This window comes from Pseudophryne corroboree, chromosome 12 (assembly GCF_028390025.1).
Source record: "Pseudophryne corroboree isolate aPseCor3 chromosome 12, aPseCor3.hap2, whole genome shotgun sequence".
Lineage (NCBI taxonomy): Eukaryota > Metazoa > Chordata > Amphibia > Anura > Myobatrachidae > Pseudophryne > Pseudophryne corroboree.
In genome coordinates, this window is record NC_086455.1 from 160,487,295 (window position 1) to 160,508,048 (window position 20,754).

General features: G+C 49.2%; 2 protein-coding genes across 2 annotated transcripts in view; one reads left to right on the top strand and one right to left on the bottom strand.

Annotated features, from left to right (window-relative positions):
* COQ6 (coenzyme Q6, monooxygenase) overlaps nucleotides 1–2,841 on the bottom strand; it is a 40,239-nt gene extending 37,398 nt beyond the window's left edge. Inside the window, exon 1 of the mRNA XM_063948336.1 lies at nucleotides 2,737–2,841. The gene's annotated coding sequence lies outside the window, so the exon portion shown is untranslated. The remainder of the gene's footprint in view (nucleotides 1–2,736) is intronic.
* Nucleotides 2,842–2,934: 93 nt separating this feature from the next.
* Nucleotides 2,935–18,248, top strand: FAM161B (FAM161 centrosomal protein B). The gene is made up of 8 exons (XM_063948335.1): nucleotides 2,935–3,062; nucleotides 5,485–5,763; nucleotides 9,480–9,910; nucleotides 10,084–10,421; nucleotides 11,277–11,392; nucleotides 11,928–12,095; nucleotides 16,684–16,783; nucleotides 16,867–18,248. Exons 2-8 carry the CDS (start codon nucleotides 5,492–5,494, stop codon nucleotides 16,990–16,992), a joined length of 1,551 nt encoding a protein of 516 aa, XP_063804405.1. The 5' UTR covers nucleotides 2,935–3,062; nucleotides 5,485–5,491; the 3' UTR covers nucleotides 16,993–18,248.
* Nucleotides 18,249–20,754: the final 2,506 nt, after the last annotated feature.

Consider the following 20,754-nt stretch of genomic DNA (forward strand, 5'->3'; position numbering starts at 1 on the left):
CAGGAGCCATCGTGTGAGCGGAGAGAGTGACAGGAGCCATCGTGTGAGCGGAGAGAGTGACAGGAGCCATCGTGTGAGCGGAGAGAGTGACAGGAGCCATCGTGTGAGGGGAGAGAGTGACAGGAGCCATCGTGTGAGGGGAGAGAGTGACAGGAGCCATCGTGTGAGGGGAGAGAGTGAGACAGGAGCCATCGTGTGAGGGGAGAGAGTGAGACAGGAGCCATCGTGTGAGGGGAGAGAGTGAGACAGGAGCCATCGTGTGAGGGGAGAGAGTGAGACAGGAGCCATCGTGTGAGCGGAGAGAGTGACAGGAGCCATCGTGTGAGCGGAGAGAGTGACAGGAGCCATCGTGTGAGGGGAGAGAGTGACAGGAGCCATCGTGTGAGGGGAGAGAGTGACAGGAGCCATCGTGTGAGGGGAGAGAGTGACAGGAGCCATTATGTGAGGGAAGAGAGTGACAGGGGGCCATTATGTGAGCGGAGAGTGACAGGGGGCCATTATGTGAGCGGAGAGTGACAGGGGGGCATCATGTGAGCGGAGAGAGTGCCAGGAGCCATCATGTGAGGGGAGAGAGTGACAGGGGGCCATTATGTGAGCAGAGAGAGTGACAGGGGGCCATCATGTGAGGGGAGAGTGACAGGGAGCCATTATATGATGGGAGAGAGTGACAGGGAGCCATTATATGATGGGAGAGAGTGACAGGGAGCCATCATGTGAGCGGAGAGAGTGACAGGGGGCCAGCATGTGAGGGGAGAGTGACAGGGGGTCATCATGTGAGGGGAGAGAGTGACAGAGGGCCAGCATGTGAGGGGAGAGAGTGACAGAGGGCCATCATGTGAGCGGAGAAAGTGACAGGGGGCCATTATGTGAGCGGAGAGAGTGACAGAGGGCCATTATGTGAGCGGAGTGAGTGACAGGGGGCCAGCATGTGAGGGGAGAGTGACAGGGGGCCAGCACGTGAGGGGAGAGAGTGACAGGGGGTCATTATGTGAGCAGAGAGAGTGACAGGGGGTCATTATGTGAGGGGAGAGTGACAGGGGGCCATTATGTGAGCAGAGAGAGTGACAGGGGGCCATCATGTGAGGGGAGAGTGACAGGGGGCCATTATGTGAGCAGAGAGAGTGACAGGGGGCCATCATGTGAGGGGAGAGTGACAGGGAGCCATTATATGATGGGAGAGAGTGACAGGGAGCCATCATGTGAGCGGAGAGAGTGACAGGGGGCCAGCATGTGAGGGGAGAGTGACAGGGGGTCATCATGTGAGGGGAGAGAGTGACAGAGGGCCAGCATGTGAGGGGAGAGAGTGACAAGAGGGCCATCATGTGAGCGGAGAAAGTGACAGGGGGCCATTATGTGAGCGGAGAGAGTGACAGGGGGCCATTATGTGAGCGGAGTGAGTGACAGGGGGCCATTATGTGAGCGGAGAGTGACAGGGGGGCATCATGTGAGCGGAGAGAGTGCCAGGAGCCATCATGTGAGGGGAGAGAGTGACAAGGGGCCATTATGTGAGCAGAGAGAGTGACAGGGGGCCATCATGTGAGGGGAGAGTGACAGGGAGCCATTATATGATGGGAGAGAGTGACAGGGAGCCATTATATGATGGGAGAGAGTGACAGGGAGCCATCATGTGAGCGGAGAGAGTGACAGGGGGCCAGCATGTGAGGGGAGAGTGACAGGGGGTCATCATGTGAGGGGAGAGAGTGACAGAGGGCCAGCATGTGAGGGGAGAGAGTGACAGAGGGCCATCATGTGAGCGGAGAAAGTGACAGGGGGCCATTATGTGAGCGGAGAGAGTGACAGGGGGCCATTATGTGAGCGGAGTGAGTGACAGGGGGCCAGCATGTGAGGGGAGAGTGACAGGGGGCCAGCATGTGAGGGGACAGAGTGACAGGGGGTCATTATGTGAGCGGAGAGAGTGACAGGGGGCCAGCATGTGAGGGGAGAGTGACAGGGGGCAAGCATGTGAGGGGAGAGAGTGACAGAGGGCCATCATGTGAGCGGAGAAAGTGACAGGGGGCCATTATGTGAGCGGAGAGAGTGACAGGGGGCCATTATGTGAGCGGAGTGAGTGACAGGGGGCCAGCATGTGAGGGGAGAGTGACAGGGGGCCAGCATGTGAGGGGACAGAGTGACAGGGGGTCATTATGTGAGCGGAGAGAGTGACAGGGGGCCAGCATGTGAGGGGAGAGTGACAGGGGGCAAGCATGTGAGGGGAGAGAGTGACAGGGGGTCATTATGTGAGCGGAGAGAGTGACAGGGAGCCATTATATGATGGGAGAGACAGAGAGCCATTATATACCCCTGTCCCTAATGCAGTTACATGAGAGTCACTGTAGCATGTATATACCCGGATAATATTTATTTATTGCACAATACACTAGGCTGGTAAATGACCTTACTGCAGACAGCACTGTACATAACTCTGACATACTGTACAGTCTAATAACAAGAACCAATGGATAGGCTGACCATATTATCCCTTTAACCTGAGACACTGATGAATTGCACAGGTTCTGTGGCTGCTTAAAATCAGGTGAAATGCAGGCTTGTAGTCAGCCAGCCCCAGAACCTGTGTAATTCATGAGTGTCCCAGGATAAAGGGATAACATGGTCAGCCTAAATAACACACAATAAAGCGTGCTCCCCAGTGTACTAGCAGCCTCCTGTGTGTAATGCTATATGTATGGCAGGCACAGAGCGCGCTGCTGCAGGGTGAGGGGCACTAGTAGGTCGCACCTGTCAGACGCTCCGGTCGCAGCTCTGATGACGTCACCGGCCCCTAGCTCCTCGTCCTCCGGCGCGGCAGCGATTTGTGGCGGCATCGTCCGCTCAGGATCATGTGGTCACGTGACCCGCCCAGGCCTCGCACTGAGGGCAGCGCGTTATCCCCAAACCTCGGAAATATCTTCCCAATTCCAATATGGCGGCCCGAGTCTCCTCCCTGTGGGCGCGTTTGTGCTTGTTGTTTCCATGGTGACGCTCGTCCAATGGGATGTCTGGTATGGTAACAGCTGCACTAGGGATTGGGCGCAACCGTGCTGAGGATCTGGACCCAGGGGCAGGTGAGTAACCTGGGGGGCACAGTATGAAAGTGGATTGCTCTCCATTTATATATTATATATATGTGTGTGGTGTCACTGACTACACTTAAGGCGACATTTACTAAGCAGTGATAAGAGTGGAGAAGTGAGCCAATGGAGAAGTGGCCCCATCAACCAATCAGAGGTAATACGCAGTTATAGGCAAGACACACATTGACATAAACCATTATATTCATATATTCAGTGTAATTAGTGTACAGTCACCCCTGTGCCTCACACCTGCACTGACTATAGAGGGGAACAGCTCCCCTGATACCTATATACACTATACAATTAAGGGTTGATTCTATATCGGAGTGGGAGAAGGGACCTTCTGACGTACCTGGGGGAGGAGACACGTCACCAGGGGGAGGAGCTACGGCCGAACAGGGTACCCAAAAAGTACCCTCGCGGGCTCGCTTCACTCGCCACGCTTCGGGCTCAGTGGCGAGCGACGCTCCGCTTCGCTCGCCACCTAATTACTAAAGTTAATAGTTGGTGGCGTGGATAGGAGAGCAACTGTCCTGCTGGCCTAGCTCCTCCCTCTTGTCCCTTAGGCCACTTGGATCTAGCATCAACCCGAATGGGTAGAGGCTAGATCAACTGTCCTGCTGGCCTAGCTCCTCCCTCTTGTCCCTTAGGCCACTTGGATCTAGCATCAACCATACATTAAGGGGAACATTTACTAAGCAGTGATAAGAGCGGAGAAGTGAGCCAGTGGAGAAGTGGTTGATGCTAGATCCAAGTGGCCTAAGGGACAAGAGGGAGGAGCTAGGCCAGCAGGACAGTTGCTCTCCTATCCACGCCACCAACTATTAACTTTAGTAATTAGGTGGCGAGCGAAGCGGAGCGTCGCTCGCCACTGAGCCCGAAGCGTGGCGAGTGAAGCGAGCCCGCGAGGGTACTTTTCGGGTACCCTGTTCGGCCGTAGCTCCTCCCCCTGGTGACGTGTCTCCTCCCCCAGGTACGTCAGAAGGTCCCTTCTCCCACTCCGATATAGAATCAACCCTTAATTGTATAGTGTATATAGGTATCAGGGGAGCTGTTCCCCTCTATAGTCAGTGCAGGTGTGAGGCACAGGGGTGACTGTACACTAATTACACTGAATATATGAATATAATGGTTTATGTCAATGTGTGTCTTGCCTATAACTGCGTATTACCCCATAGATTGAGTTATTTCTCTGCAGCGGTAAAGGGCAGCCTGACACATTTCAGATTGTCATAACTTACTCCTAATTGCAATAAGTAAGCACCAGCCATACCCATCATCCCAAAATGCACCTCACTTGCTCCGAAATAGCCCAACATGCCCTCCGATCATACTTTCCACATAATGCGCCCAGATGCCCAGAGATCATTACATGCCCCTCCGACCTACGCCCTTGTACCTCAAACCTCATCCCATGCCCCTCCAACCTATTCCCTTGTACTTCAAACCTCATCACATGCCCGTCCGACCTACCCCCTTGTACTTCAAACTTCGTCACATGCCCCTCAGACCATCCACATGTACCTCAAACCTCATCACATGCCCATCAGACCATCCACATGTACCACAAACCTCATCACATGCCCATCAGACCATTCACATGTACCACAAACCTCATCACATGCTCCTAAGACAGGCATTCCCAACCTCAATCCTCAAGGAATAGTCACAGTGCAGGTGTTAATAATATCCAGGCTGCAGCACAGATGATTAAATCAAAATAACTGAGGTATTAATTAAGTCACCTGTGTTCAAGCATGGATAAAACTAAAACCTGCACTGTTAGTGTACCTTGTGGACCGAGGTTGGGATTGTCTGCCCTAAGACCATCCACATGTACCTCAAACCTCATCACCTGCCCATCAGACCACCCCCTATGTTCTACAAACCTCATCACATATCCCTAAGACCATCCACATGTACCTCAAACCTCATCACATGCCCATCAGACCATCCACATGTTCTACAAGCCTCATCACATATCCCTAAAACCATCCACATGTACCTCAAACCTCATCACATGCCCATCAGACCATCCACATGTTCTACAAGCCTCATCACATATCCCTAAAACCATCCACATGTACCTCAAACCTCATCACAGACCTATCCTCATACTCCACATATATCACAGTTGTCTTTCAAACCTCTTCACATAACATTCAGTCCATTTTAAACTAGTCATGTCTTGGATGTTTTAGAAGAACAGTTGCCCCTAACACTTGGCTGAGTGTGGTGCAGTCCAGTATACACCAATATTACTGGTGTACAAACATCCCCCATGTCTTACTGAGTGTGCACACGCCTGGATTCAGTCTCTCCCACTCGTGCACCAGTACGTAACCGGCTTATGATAAACGTGATCTGTGTCTTTGACTGATATGTGTGTTACTTACATAATGTCTCCTTCTAGACCTGCAATGACCTGGAAGGATGACACTAGTGAAGTTGCCCACGCGAGAGTCGCCAGGTTGAACGACTATTTGGATGCAGATGATGGCAAGCAGGAATTACAAGACATGCTGCAGACACTAAAGCTCAGGAACAGCATTTACGTGCAGGAACTGAACACTCTTTATGAGGCTTATCGTCCACAGACAGCCCTGGAACACAAGGATTCTGCTATAGAACATTTTTCTCCCAGTAGTGCTGTATATAGCCACAGGACTGAATATCTGAAGGGATTCCACAAGTAAGTCTCAATATCCGATAAACACATACGTTCGTCTTCCTTGTTTGCGCTTGTTGCAGGACGCCGAAGCCTGGGAAAACAAAGCATTTGTAGTTCCATAGAAACGTAGAATGTGACCTCTTGGCCCATCCAGTCCGCCCCTTTTAAAGTTGAGGTCAGTTATATGCGGATGGGAATTTGAAAGCATTTGACCAGTTGAAAAACACATTTGCTCTTCCTCGCACAATTTTTCTTCCTTTGGTATTTTCAGTTGTGCTAAATACTCCCTCCCCCTTACTTTATAATATTTTTTTTATGGCATCACTAATTCACGAGACTCAAACAAAGTTCTTATCCAATGTGTACTCTGTATTGATAAATTAAATCACCTGGGTAGCAAGCTTTGTCTCCTTGGAGGAATTGGACAGGGTGGAAGCCTTTGATGAACCAGCTTTTTTACCTAGAAATGTGAGAATGGGGGCTCAAAAAAAAATAAAAAAATAAAATATATATATATATACATATACACCAGCTTGTTTTATCTGCCTGGAATGTATTAGAATTGATGTTTTGTCCAGATGCAGCAGATCCATGCGTGAAGGGGGCTATTAAACCCCTCATATGGTCCTGCCCCCTTTTTGCATGGATATATGGTTATAGGGTCTTGTCTTTTGGATCTCTCCATAGTTTGGTTGAGGCCAGGACAGTACAAATACCCCATATCTGGTTTTCATGCTTTATTTTTGTAATGAACTAAACCTTTTCCATCATATGAAGCATACACTCGGCTCCACCATAGAAGCAGCCCAAATGGCTTGTCTCTACAGATGAATAGCCTGTATCTAATGGTGAAGCTTGCGGTGTACAACATATGACTTGGAGTGGATGGTGGAGCTTGCGGTGTGTGGCGCACAAGTGGAGTTGACGGTGGAGCTTGCGGTGTGTGGCGCACAAGTGGAGTTGACGGTGGAGCTTGCGGTGTGTGGTGCACAGTATGGAGCGGACGGTGGACCTTTGTGTTTGTGGTGCACAGCCTGGAGCTGATGGTGGAGCTTGCGGTGTGTGATGCACAGTCTGGAGCTGGCGGTGGGGCTGGCTGTGTCTGGGGCTAATGGTGGAGCTTGCTGTGTGATGCGCACAGCCTGGCGCTGATAGTGGAGCTTGCTGTGTGTGGCGCACAGTCTGGAGCTAACGGTGGAGCTTGTGGTATGTGGTGCACACCCTGGGGCTGATAGAGGACCTTGCTGTGTCTGGCGTACAGCCTGGATCTGATGGTGGAGTTTGCTGTGTACGATGCACGGCCTGGAGCCGATGGTGGAGCTTGTTGTGGCTGCCGCACAGCCTGAAGCTGATAAGATAGCAGGAGACAACGCACACACATGAACTAGAATTGGAACATATGCCCAGGTACGCTGCCAGGAGCCAGTAAGAATGTCTCTAGAGAGTAGTAGTTCTGGCAATAAGTTCACTGCCAGAGCTAGTTTAAATAGGGCATCCTTGTCCCAGATAGGCTGAGCTGGTCATGTGTGCAGGCAATGGACCCTGGTTGGTAGTTAGTAAGTCAGTCAGGTGATATCAGCCAAGATGGCATCATCTATACTCAGAAAGCGCAGGAGATGACTCCAGGATGGTTGGCAGCCATCCAGCTGGTTGGCAAGCATGAAGCTCAGGGATGTCTCCGGCGGCCAGAAGGAGCACCAATAGTGGTGACACAGCTCCACTCGGTCAGGTAACGGTTCCTGGAACCCAGATGTGTGACAACCTCTTCTTTATATAACATCAGCTTTTACTAGTAAAAGCCTCAGTGGGTAGGAGGTCTCACTGCCCATGTATGTTTATGCCAGGTCCAGTCATGTTGACAGAGATGCCTGTAGTTCCAGCTCATTGTCCAGCTCTGATGGAATGTCCTCTCGGCAGAGCATCTAGAGAGAGACTACATTGGCCGGGGGAATGAACCCTACATCCTGCCAGCATCCAATGAGAGCCTGGTCTATACTCATCAGCATAGAACAATATATGACAGATGATTCAGCTTGTTACACCTCCCACAGATGAACTTCCCGAGACGGCTCAGCAGCTCGCTGGTGGATGTCTGCACCATCGCCCATTTTGGAGGCGAGAACTCTTGCTTGTCTTTAGCTGGCTCATAGACATTAGACAAAGCTCACTGTTCTAGACAGCAGTGGAATGGGCACCACTTGATGAGCCTTCATCAGGCAGACTGGGCCTTGCGGCAGCACGGTAGTGGTAAACAGTTACACATTCCTCTTCAAAGTCCTATTCTTTATCTGTGGAACCTGCAAACAACAATGTCTGCATGAATCAATCTCCAATTAGGCCTTTGATGGCTCTGACTGCTAACAGCAGATAGGCACGGTCTGTTTCCTTCGCATTTTGTATGAATCTACCAAGTTGTGGATCCAGGTTGTAGTCAGAGGTTTCCCTGCTTACAATGGGATTGATTTATGATAAGGAGTTATTCTTGACATCTCGGCAATACAATAAGTGATGAAAATTGGTGTAAATATAGATGGTATTATCACTTTCTTACAGCCTGTAAGGAACGGCATATGTTTTAACTTTAAAATAAATTATAGAGACGTAAATAGGATATTTGAATAATCTGAGAGCTAATTGGTTGAAAATAAAACAAATGCAAAAACAATGTTTCCTTCATGTTGATGTTGGGTTTTTTTCATTTGTTTTAAGGGCCAGCCTTCACCACTGTACAGGTAAGTGTAGTGTTATCATTTACCACTAGAGGGCAACAAATGATTATGTGTTAGTAAATTTCACCCTATAATTAATTGTACAATAGTTCCCATGCTTCTGCCTTTCTAATGCCAAACACAACAAGTCAGGCGCTAACTGTGCGTCAGGCTGCTGTTTCCTACAGAGGGGTCTCCAGAAACCCTCACAAATGTAATAAACAAAACAAAAAAAAGGAAAAGTATCACCCTCAAATCTATTTTATTTCTATCTACCTCATATTTATCTATCTATCTCATATCTACCTACCTCTCTCGTGTATATATATATATATATATATATATATATATATATATATATCCATCTTTTTATACATGATGTACGTATACCGTCACGTCCTGCTTCACTGTGGACAAAACGAGTACAAGCAACGAGACTGCAAGGAGTTCAGAGAAAGTGAAATGAGTGACAGGTCAGCGCAGAAGAGAGTTCATCAGCCAATTGGAGTCACTGGTAGGGTCTCCGATTTACATAACCCCGCCTTCCTCTGGGCAGACTTTGAGTTCTGCTTGCAGGCACCGCTGCAGTGACCCTATAAGAGGAAGACTCTGGGGTAATACCAGCAGCACCGTGGCTGGGAACGGCAAGCTAGCCCTATGCTCTTTGGGCGGTGGGTGCCAGGGTATTTTCCAACTACAAGTGCCAGTTGTTATGGACCCTGGAACCTAAGTTGTTGCTCCACAAAGGAGTTTATTTAAGCCTAACAGAGATTGCATATTGTGCCAGCAAAACAAATGGGTCCCAAATGTGACATATACCGGGCACAAAGCTGGTACGTATACTGCTGGTGCAGACTTGCCCGTATCAGGTGCTAGTTGCACTATTGCAAATGCACGCCATTGCAGCTTTTATAGGCTGCGATTTGGGGAGTTATTACGCCCCGCTCTGCTGCCCGCCTGTAATGTTCTGTACAATGTAATAATTAGCGTGCACTGTGTCAGCGAGCTGATTTCTCATATTTCTTACAGTCCAGCCACAAACACAACGCCTAAGACCACCAAGAGAGCCCCTGAATTCACTGTGCCCCAGCCTTTCCATATGACTGTCCGGGAAGCAGAGAAACGAGAGAAGAAGTCTACAGCATGGGCCGATCCAGCAGACGCTCGGGATGAGGACGATGCTGAATGCTTAAAGAAGTTCCGTGCCCAGCCCGTGCCGGCCCACGTCTTCCTGCCTCTCTACGATGAGATCGTGGAGCAGTATGAAGAAAAGAGGAAATCTGGAATCCAGAAACGCGCAGAGCTGCTGGTGTCAACGCAGCAGCCATTCCGCTTCTTATCGGAAGAGAGAAGACGACGAGCAGAGCGGCCAGTGACAGCCCCAACACAGACGAAGCAAAGCAGCGGGAAAACTATCCCCAAATCTGTTCTGGACCCCACCGTCAGTGACAAGCTGAGAGGTGAGACGGGCACTGTGCTCCTCCAGTGATTGGCGTGACACAGAGCCTGGCCCTGTGATTGGCTACTGTAGAGGGAGGCGGGCACTGGTCTACATGTGATACAGTACGCTGCTCAGATTCTTGTATCTGTGTAGCTGGCATTCACCGGTCTTATCCCATTGTTCTCTTCACAGAAGCTGAGCTCCTAAGAAAGATCAACAGTCAGATAAGAGCTAAGGATCTGCTGCAGAGCTGCTCAGCGCCTATAGCCAACAGCCGCCACATCAGGGACCCACATTCCAGAACCAGCCTGACAACCAAACAGCGGCATCTGGGTTACTTAGATCAGAACCTGACTTTCCAGCCTCGCACAAACCCGTCTGTGCCGGACTTCCAGGCACTGTACAGAAGCTTCCAGAAACTCTCTCTGAAGAATCAGCAGGTCAGCGAACCTACAGTGACCAAACCCTTCCTTCTGCGGACATCCCGCCTGAGGGACAGGAAGAGACACAGCCGGACAGAGGACAAGCAGGTGAGAGGGCATCTGGTCCTTCTACAACCATACAACAGGGGGCGTAGATGGGGTCTGGGACTCAGGGTCGACATCACTTATGTCGACACCGGAAATAGGTCGACACGGGCAATAGGTCGACGTGAGTTTTTAAATAATTTTTGGTGTCGTTTTCTTCGTAAAGTGACCGGAAACCCCAATTAGTGCACTGTGATTATATATATATATATATATATATATATATAATTATTTTCGGTAATTTATTTTTTGGCAATGAATGGGTTAATTAACACTTTCTTCCCAAAACACCAGAATGAATGTAAGAGAGATGGAGGAGGGGGGAAGGGAAGGGGGGGGGGGGGGGACACGGCTTTTAGGAGACAAATGGTCACATCCTCCCCTCAGTAATGTCAGTGGGAATTTCCCACTGTTATGTGGCCACTGTCTGATCCTGCAGAACTCCGTCAACGGTCAGCCACAGAACACTGCTCAGATTCTGTGTGTGGGATGGTGGGCAGCGGGCGCGAGGACAGGACAGCGCAGAATGGGTGGGCATGAGGGAGCACAGTGTGCCGTCAGCACGTCACACCGCGGCCAGGAACACAGCACAGCGCAGGCAGGAGAGAGCGCGGTGTGACGTCAGCACATCACATCGCGAGCCAGCCAGTGCTGGACGGCGCTGTGCCTCGGCAGCGCGACCGTCCATTACCCCCAGGAATTTCATTTTTACCCCATTTGGGGTAATTTACCCCTGTTCCCTGACCACTGGTCTATGCTGCTGGTGATATGTTAGATGGAGCTGTTTGTAGGATTTACTCTAGGTGTTTCATTGCTCTCTCTGTGGAAATTACGGAACGTATCACTCTGTGTCTGCAGGATGTTCTTCAGGACTCGCAGCCTATGAGATATTCCAGCTATCTCTCCAGCTTGTCACCGAATACCCTTCCTGTGTACATTACAGACACCACCAAGAGGAGGGACGTTGCCATCAGGTATGGCCTGATCAATACCTAGTGCATAGAATTTGTTTCTGGTGCAGACAAAGTAAGAGTAACTATTGCGTTGAAAGCGTAAATATAATTTAGATCTTTTTTGTAAAAAACAAGTTAACAAGTACCCTTTAAACTTGCATTTAATAGTCATTTTTACGTAGCTATCACTTAGAAGTTTGTATCTCCTTTTCTAAGTCTTTCTGGCTGGAAAACAAATATGGATGCCAGACAGAGGCTCACAGGCTCTCATCATATCATGTGATGGCAGAGAGAGGCGAATGAGGGGGGAGGATGTCACAGTGAAAACAGCAGTGACCCAGTAAAAGTTTTATGTGCCACATATTATTGTAGTAAGATAATGTTATACACATTGCAGATTGGGGGTCTCATTACATCAAATCCGAAAAATATTTCATGTAATTTTCTTTATAGACTGCTCTTAAAATATAGGGATCTGTCACAGGCAGAAAATCCTCATTAACGTGTTTGTTAGGTATTGGATTGATTACTATTGATGACGTTGCCTCTCTTGTAGGACGTCACTAGAGGAGCGGGACAATGAGAACACAGAACAAGAGAAGTGGCTGCTCAAGCACAGACAGAAATGCCTCAGAATGCAGAAATCTCTCTCCAGACGAGCAAAGGCACTAGACCAACATACTCCGCTCGCAGAAGCCAATAAGGAGAAGCTGAGACAGAATAGGTAGGTGACACTTTCCCCAGCGGCTCTTCCAGTAGCTCTGAACAGGTTCGCTGCTACTGGGGAGTCACAGAAATAGAAGTTCTGCAGCGGAGCTGATAGAGCTACCATCTGTCCAAACCTTCTGGAGCCCAATTCAGGTGGCATTTGGTGCTTTACCCCAGAGAGAAAGTGTAAATGATACACCAGTCACCTAATGAGGTACTTCCTCCCCCAAAATACCAAGCATTTGCAGCAAAAACACGGTATGAGGCCTACACACGCGTTTCGCTATTATCTTTATAAGGAGTACAGCCTTCAGAACCAGAGAAGGAGCTGGTGTAGGTTTCTCATGCATAACTGGATAACTAGCAGAAGCCTATGGGAATTGGTAGAAGGGGGTAAGGTAAAGTGCCTTGCATGGGATGCGGTTACCATCCTGACGGTCGGGGTGCCGGCGCACAAGATACTGGCGCTGGAATCCCGACATACAATGGAATACAGATTCTGTAATCCCGAAAGAGTACAGAATACCGACATCGGAATCCCCGACTGTAGGGAATCCAGATTGTCAACACAGCAGCCCAGGTAAGTACTACGCTGAGGATGGGGGTTTAGGTTTAGGCCACCCCGGGGGACATAGGGTTAGGGTGCGGGAGGGGGATGGTTAGGGTAAGCACCTCCAGGGGGGCTTAGGTTTAGCCTGCACAGGGAGATGGTTAGGTTTATGGGGCGAGAGGGGGGTGGTTAGGGTTAAGCACCTCCAGGGGGGCTTAGGTTTAGCCTGCACAGGGAGATGGTTAGGTTTATGGGGCGAGAGGGGGGTGGTTAGGGTTAAGCACCTCCAGGGGGGCTTAGGTTTAGCCTGCACAAGGAGATGGTTAGGTTTATGGGGCGAGAGGGGGGTGGTTAGGGTTAAGCACCACCAGGGGGGCTTAGGTTTAGGCCACACGGGGAGATGGTTAGGTTTAGGGGGTGAGAGAGGGGTGGTTAGGGTTAAGCACCACCAGGTTTAGGCCGCACGGGGAAATGGTTAGGTTTAGTGGGGCGAGAAGGGGGTTTAGGTTTCAGTTATCACACGTGGGAGGGTTTAGGGTTAGGCACCGAAAAGGGAGGGCTAGGGTAGGGTAGAGGGAGGTTTAGACCCCTTAACACCCTATGTCGGGATTTCAACTGTCGGAATGGCGTTGTCTGTCTCCTGACCGTCGGCATTCCAGCAGCCGGCATTTCGTTCCCAACCCCCTTGCACGGCCATACAGCCTCTCCCGTTGTTGTTGGCAGATCTAAAGGGTTCCAAAACACTGTCAGTAATCAAAATATAAATCTGGGAGTAATGTAATATAAAAAACAACAATTAAACATATAATATCCTGAATGAGCTACGTACACACACACTAAGAATATCAGTCTCAAATAGGTTTCATAGCCAAATACAGGAGTATAAAATATATTAATGTATATATCATAATACTGGGGCACCCTGTAGTTATTTTGCATTAGTGGTATCCCCCCAAATGGTTCTGAAACCAAGTTAGCGCTGACTGGGAAGCTTGCGTCTACCGCCTGTCCCTAATACCGTTAGATTTATTAATAAAAGAGGTAAATACAGGCAGTTAAGAATGGTACTGCAGATTAACGATAATACACAGGACATACATGTACCGCACAATACCCAGGGCTGTTTCTAGCCAATTTGGCTCCCAGTGCGAGATTTCAAAATGCGCCCCCCCCCCCCCAATAGATATAAAATGAAAAAGCGCTCCCTGCAAGGGCTGTGGCCTCATTAAAATAGGTGTGGCCCAATGAATATGGGAGTGTTCTCAACTGATCTCATCATCACGGCCTCCACAGGGAAAAAAATAAAAAATAAAAAAGTCCCCATTTTACACATTACGGCAGGCAAGAGTCCCCATTTTACACATTGCGGCAGTCAAGAGTCCCCATTTTACACATTGCGGCAGTCAAGAGTCCCCATTTTACACATTGCGGCAGGCACGTGTCCCCATTTTACACATTACTGCAGGCAAGTGTCCCCATTTTACACATTACGCAGGCAAGAGTCCCCATTTTATACAGTACGGCAGGCACGTGTCCCCATTTTACACATTGCGCCAGGCAAGAGTCCCCATTTTACACAGTACGGCAGGCACGTGTCCCCATTTTACACATTGCGGCAGTCAAGAGTCCCCATTTTACACATTACTGCAGGCACGTGTCCCCATTTTACACATTACGGCAGGCACGTGTCCCCATTTTACACATTACTGTAGTCAAGAGTCCCCATTTTACACATTGCGGCAGTCAAGAGTCCCCATTTTACACATTACTGCAGGCACGTGTCCCCATTTTACACATTGCGGCAGGCAAGAGTCCCCATTTTACACAGTACGGCAGGCACGTGTCCCCATTTTACACAGTACGGCAGGCACGTGTCCCCATTTTACACATTGCGGCAGGCAAGAGTCCCTATTTTACACATTACTGCAGGCACGTGTCCCCATTTTACACATTGCGGCAGGCAAGAGTCCCCATTTTACACAGTACGGCAGGCACGTGTCCCCATTTTACACAGTACGGCAGGCACGTGTCCCCATTTTACACATTGCGGCAGGCAAGAGTCCCTATTTTACACATTACTGCAGGCACGTGTCCCCATTTTACACATTGCGGCAGGCACGTGTCCCCATTTTACACATTACTGCAGGCAAGTGTCCCCATTTTACACATTACTGCAGGCAAGTGTCCCCATTTTACACATTACGCAGGCAAGAGTCCCCATTTTATACAGTACGGCAGGCACGTGTCCCCATTTTACACATTGCGCCAGGCAAGAGTCCCCATTTTACACAGTACGGCAGGCACGTGTCCCCATTTTACACATTGCGGCAGTCAAGAGTCCCCATTTTACACATTACTGCAGGCACGTGTCCCCATTTTACACATTACGGCAGGCACGTGTCCCCATTTTACACATTACTGTAGTCAAGAGTCCCCATTTTACACATTGCGGCAGTCAAGAGTCCCCATTTTACACATTACTGCAGGCACGTGTCCCCATTTTACACATTGCGGCAGGCAAGAGTCCCCATTTTACACAGTACGGCAGGCACGTGTCCCCATTTTACACAGTACGGCAGGCACGTGTCCCCATTTTACACATTGCGGCAGGCAAGAGTCCCTATTTTACACATTACTGCAGGCACGTGTCCCCATTTTACACATTGCGGCAGGCAAGAGTCCCCATTTTACACATTACTGCAGGCAAGAGTCCCCATTTTACACATTACTGCAGGCAAGAGTCCCCATTTTACACATTACTGCAGGCAAGTGTCCCCATTTTACACATTACGCAACTCTAGTCCCCAAGTACCCCCAACGGGATGTGGTCAAGATCCTGCCGGACGGAATCCTGGCGGTCGAAATACTGACACCGGGATCCCGACCGGTACAATCCTGACATATTCTCCCTCTGTGGATGTCCACGACACCCATAGAGGGAGAATAAATTAGTGTGCCGAGCGTAGCGAGGCACCGTGCCTGCAGCGTGGCGAGCGCAGCTAGCCCGCAAGGGGCTGTGTTGCGCTCGCCCCCCTGTCGGGATTGTGCCAGTTGGGATCCTGGTGTCGGTATTCCAACTGCCGGGATCCCGTCCGGCAGGATTTCGTACTGATCTCCCCCAACAGCTGTGGATGTCTTTAACCACTTAACTGACTTCCAAAACTGCTCAGAAATTGTCAGGGTTTTTATGATTAAATTAGGTTAAGAACATCTGTATAAAACATATCCAAACATTTTTTTACAAAAAAATAAAAATATTTTGGAAACAGTGGTTCAAACATTGATGGCCGAGTTATCGAACCATAAAGATCGGAACATCACAACCATAGCAAACTTACATTTTCCCGGCAGCTGCTCCTTGCTGCAGCTGCCGCTGTACACACTGAAGGCAAGGGCGACTTCTGTTACAATTTCCCGGTGGCTGCTTATCTCCGCAGCCGCAGGGGGGGGGTGTGATATGGGGGGGGGGGGGGGGGGGAGGAGGGGTGATATCACTTGTATATCTCCCTAAGTGACCTCTTTCTCATGGTAGGCTATAGTCAGATACCACTGAAGGGTAAATTACTGTGTCACACAAATCGTTGATATTATATTTACAGTAATGTTGCAGCATCCAGTATATGTACCTATATCAGGGGTTCCTAAACTCGGTCCTCAAGGCACCTGAACAGCTCTGGATTTAAAGATGTCCATGATTGAACAGGTAAATCAAATTGAGGTACTATTTAAGTCACCTGTGGTCAAGCATGGATATCCTTAAAACCTGGAGTGTTTGGGTGCCTTGAGGACGGAGTTAGGGAACCTTGGGCCTATATTGATTAATAAGCTCTTCACGGCTTTGTACTTTGTTTTGTAAATGCTTGATTCATTACATCTCTTGTACCTTATGCTAGGTGATTGCAGATGTTTCCTAAACAGTTTTATAAAGAACTAATGATAGTGGCAGATTCCGCCCCGTAATACCTGAAACATAGATCATCGCTTTCCATGGAGAGTGAATATTTACCTGTGAATGTGGACAGAAATGTCATTGTAACTGGCACGGGTCTTATAGGCAGTCTGAGCGTAAGAGATCCCAGGAGTATAAGGAGGAGCTGCAGCAGATGAAGAGGCAGGTGGCAGTGAGACCGTACCTCTTTGAACGTGTCACAAAGGTAAATGGGCAGATTTGATATACAGTACCATCCTGTTCCTCTGCCGCAGCACCTTCTGGTACACATTTTCCTCTATGTCCTAGGGCGGTGCAAGTAAAAACACAGGATCCCAGGTCACACGCAGGCTGCAGTCAACCGGGAGGACGCAGGGAAATACGGACCAGGATCTGATGGATAACGGCTGGGATGAGGACACCGAATCACTGTGACACCTGCAACCCATTTATAGTCAGAATGCTTCAAAGACCCTTTTTGTTGAGTGTTATAGTCCAATTTATTCATCTTTTCATTTAGTGAAACCATTTAGTTTGATCTTTTGAGTATGGGAGAGAGCCCGGGGACCGAGGTTCTCGCTACGGGAGAGAGCCCGGGGACCGAGGTTCTCGCTACGGGAGAGAGCCCGGGGACCGAGGTTCTGGCTACGGGAGAGAGCCCGGGGACCGAGGTTCTGGCTACGGGAGAGAGCCCGGGGACCGAGGTTCTGGCTACGGGAGAGAGCCCGGGGACCGAGGTTCTGGCTACGGGAGAGAGCCCGGGGACCGAGGTTCTCGCTACGGGAGAGAGCCCGGGGACCGAGGTTCTCGCTACGGGAGAGAGCCCGGAGGCCGAGGTCCTCGCTACGGGAGAGAGCCCGGAGGCCGAGGTATTTGCTACGGGAGAGAACCAGGTGACCGATGTGCTCAATATGGGAGATAACCCGGAGACTGAGGTTCTCACTATGGCAGAGAGTCTAGAGACTAATAGGCCCTACACACTGGCCGATTTTCTGAAAGATATGAACGATCTCGTTCATAAATGAACGAGATGAACGAGAACTCGTTCATATCTTTCAGTGTGGAGACTCCAGCGATGAACGATGCGCGGCCCCACGCTCGTTCATCGCTGGTCTCCCGTCGGCTGTGCATGCAGGCCAATATGGACGATCTCGTCCATATTTGCCTGCACTTCAATGCAGCCGCGTGACAGGGGGAGTGAAGAAACTTCACTCCCCCGTCACTGCCCCCCCGCCGCCGGGTCGCTCGTCGGCCGTTTCGGCCGTCGGGCACCTCGGCGGCGCATCGTCAAATGTGTAGGGCCCCTGAGGTTGTCACTATGGGAGAGAACCAGGAGACCGATGTTCTTAATACAGGAGAGCCCCTGAAGGCCGAGGTGCTCACTATGGGAGAGAACTAGGTGTATATTTACTAAAATGCAGGTTTTTAGAAATGAAGATATTGCCTGTAGCAACCAATCACATTCTACTTTTCATTTATGTAGCACCATCTAGAATAGCTAGAATCTGATTGGTTGCTATGTAGATCTAACCCCCATTGACTGAAGAAGAATCTAAATATTACTGCAATGATCGTACTAGGACTTTATCATCACTGCTTTATTAGTATATGTAATTCTGTTGCTCCTTTCATTGTATGCGTACATCCCTCATTTATATAGTTATTTTATAAAGAATATTCCTTAGCGCCTAGACCTGTGTCTTTTCTCTTTAATACGGTCACAGTATCACCAGCTGAAATCCGTGAATAAACCCAGGGTGTGATAAAGGTCAGGGCTAATTCATTGGTGATGTTACTCCAGGAACCACTGGGGTTGTATAATGCGGGAGTATCATGATTTGGATACAATACATGTATGTAACAAGCTAGTCTATGAGAGAGAGAGAGAGAGAGAGAGAGAGAGAGAGAGAGAGAGAGAGACACACACACACACACACACACAAGGGAGAGACCGTAGACACAAGACAGAGACAGGAATGGAGAAAGACAGGAAAGGGAGATACACAGGAGAGAGTAAACCAGGGTGGAGAGAGCATATGCCAGGTGGTAGAACTACACACAGTCAGTGGAGGAACTAACAGGGAAAATGGATAACTGAGGCCACTGTCAATAAAAATTCTCAATCAGGGACTTCAATATTTGTGAATCTGTCAGAACTGTTAAAAATTCTAAACTTGCTTTTAAATTCCAAAACCTGTAATTGAAAAATATAGGACTAAAAAAAAAAAAATTTCAAAGAAACTGCACTCACCACACACACACACACACACACTAACACTGCTCTGCATCTTTTACCAACACAGGGACAGACTGCACTGCCCTCTCACACACAGTAACACTGCTCTGCCTCTCTTACTAACACAGGGACAGACTGCACTGCCCTCTCACTCATACACACACTGTAACACTGCTCTGCCTCTCTTACTAACACAGGTACAGACTGCACTGCCCTCTCACACACACAATAACACTGCTCTGCGTCTCTTGCTAACACAGAGACAGACTGGACTGTCCTCACACACACAATAACACTGCTCTGCGTCTCTTACTAACACAGGGACAGACTGGACTGTCCTCACACACACAATAACACTGCTCTGTATTTCTTACTAACACAGGGATAGACTGGACTGCCCTCTCACTCACACACACACACACACAGTAACACTGCTCTGCATCTCTCACTAACACAGGGACAGACTGGACTGCCCTCTCTCACACTCACACACACAGTAACACTGCTCTGCGTCTCTTGCTAACACAGAGACAGACTGGACTGTCCTCTCACACACACAATAACACTGCTCTGCGTCTCTTACTAACACAGGGACAGACTGGACTGTCCTCTCACACACACAATAACACTGCTCTGCGTCTCTTACTAACACAGGAATAGACTGCACTGCTCTCATACATACACAGTAACACTGCTCTGCGTCTCTTACTAACACAGGGACAGACTGCACTGCCCACACACACACAGTAACACTGCTCTGCGTCTCTTGCTAACACAGGGACAGACTGCACTGCCCTCTCACACACACAATAACACTGCTCTGCGTCTCTTGCTAACACAGAGACAGACTGGACTGTCCTCACACACACAATAACACTGCTCTGCGTCTCTTACTAACACAGGGACAGACTGGACTGTCTTCTCACACACACACACAATAACACTGCTCTGTATTTCTTACTAACACAGGGATAGACTGGACTGCCCTCTCACTCACACACACACACAGTAACACTGCTCTGCATCTCTCACTAACACAGGGACAGACTGGACTGCCCTCTCTCACACTCACACACACAGTAACACTGCTCTGCGTCTCTTGCTAACACAGAGACAGACTGGACTGTCCTCTCTCACACACACAATAACTGCTCTGCGTCTCTTACTAACACAGGGACAGACTGGACTGTCCTCTCACACACACAATAACACTGCTCTGCGTCTCTTACTAACACAGGAATAGACTGCACTGCTCTCATACATACACAGTAACACTGCTCTGCGTCTCTTACTAACACAGGGACAGACTGCACTGCCCTCTCACACACACACACACACACACACACAGTAACACTGCTCTGCGTCTCTTACTAACCAGGTACAGACTGCACTGCCCTCTCTCACACACAATAACACTGCTCTGCGTCTCTTGCTAACACAGGGACAGACTGGACTGTCCTCTCACACACACAATAACACTGCTCTGCGTCTCTTACTAACACAGGGACAGACTGGACTGAAATCTCACACACACAATAACACTGCTCTGCGTCTCTTACTAACACAGGGACAGACTGGACTGTCCTCTCACACACACAATAACACTGCTCTGCGTCTCTTACTAACACAGGAATAGACTGCACTGCTCTCATACATACACAGTAACACTGCTCTGCGTCTCTTACTAACACAGGGACAGACTGCACTGCCCACACACACACACACACACACAGTAACACTGCTCTGCGTCTCTTACTAACCAGGTACAGACTGCACTGCCCTCTCACACACACAATAACACTGCTCTGCGTCTCTTACTAACACAGGGACAGACTGGACTGTCCTCACACACACACAATAACACTGCTCTGCGTCTCTTACTAACACAGGGACAGACTGGACTGTCCTCTCACACACACAATAACACTGCTCTGCGTCTCTTACTAACACAGGAATAGACT

Bases quoted from the DNA above. Each gene is read 5' to 3' on its own strand.
- FAM161B (XM_063948335.1), top strand. From the start codon at position 5,492: ATGACCTGGAAGGATGACACTAGTGAAGTTGCCCACGCGAGAGTCGCC. The intron at 10,422-11,276 runs GTGAGAGGGCAT...CTGTGTCTGCAG, and splicing joins GCCGGACAGAGGACAAGCAG to GATGTTCTTCAGGACTCGCA. The intron at 16,784-16,866 runs GTAAATGGGCAG...TCTATGTCCTAG, and splicing joins TCTTTGAACGTGTCACAAAG to GGCGGTGCAAGTAAAAACAC.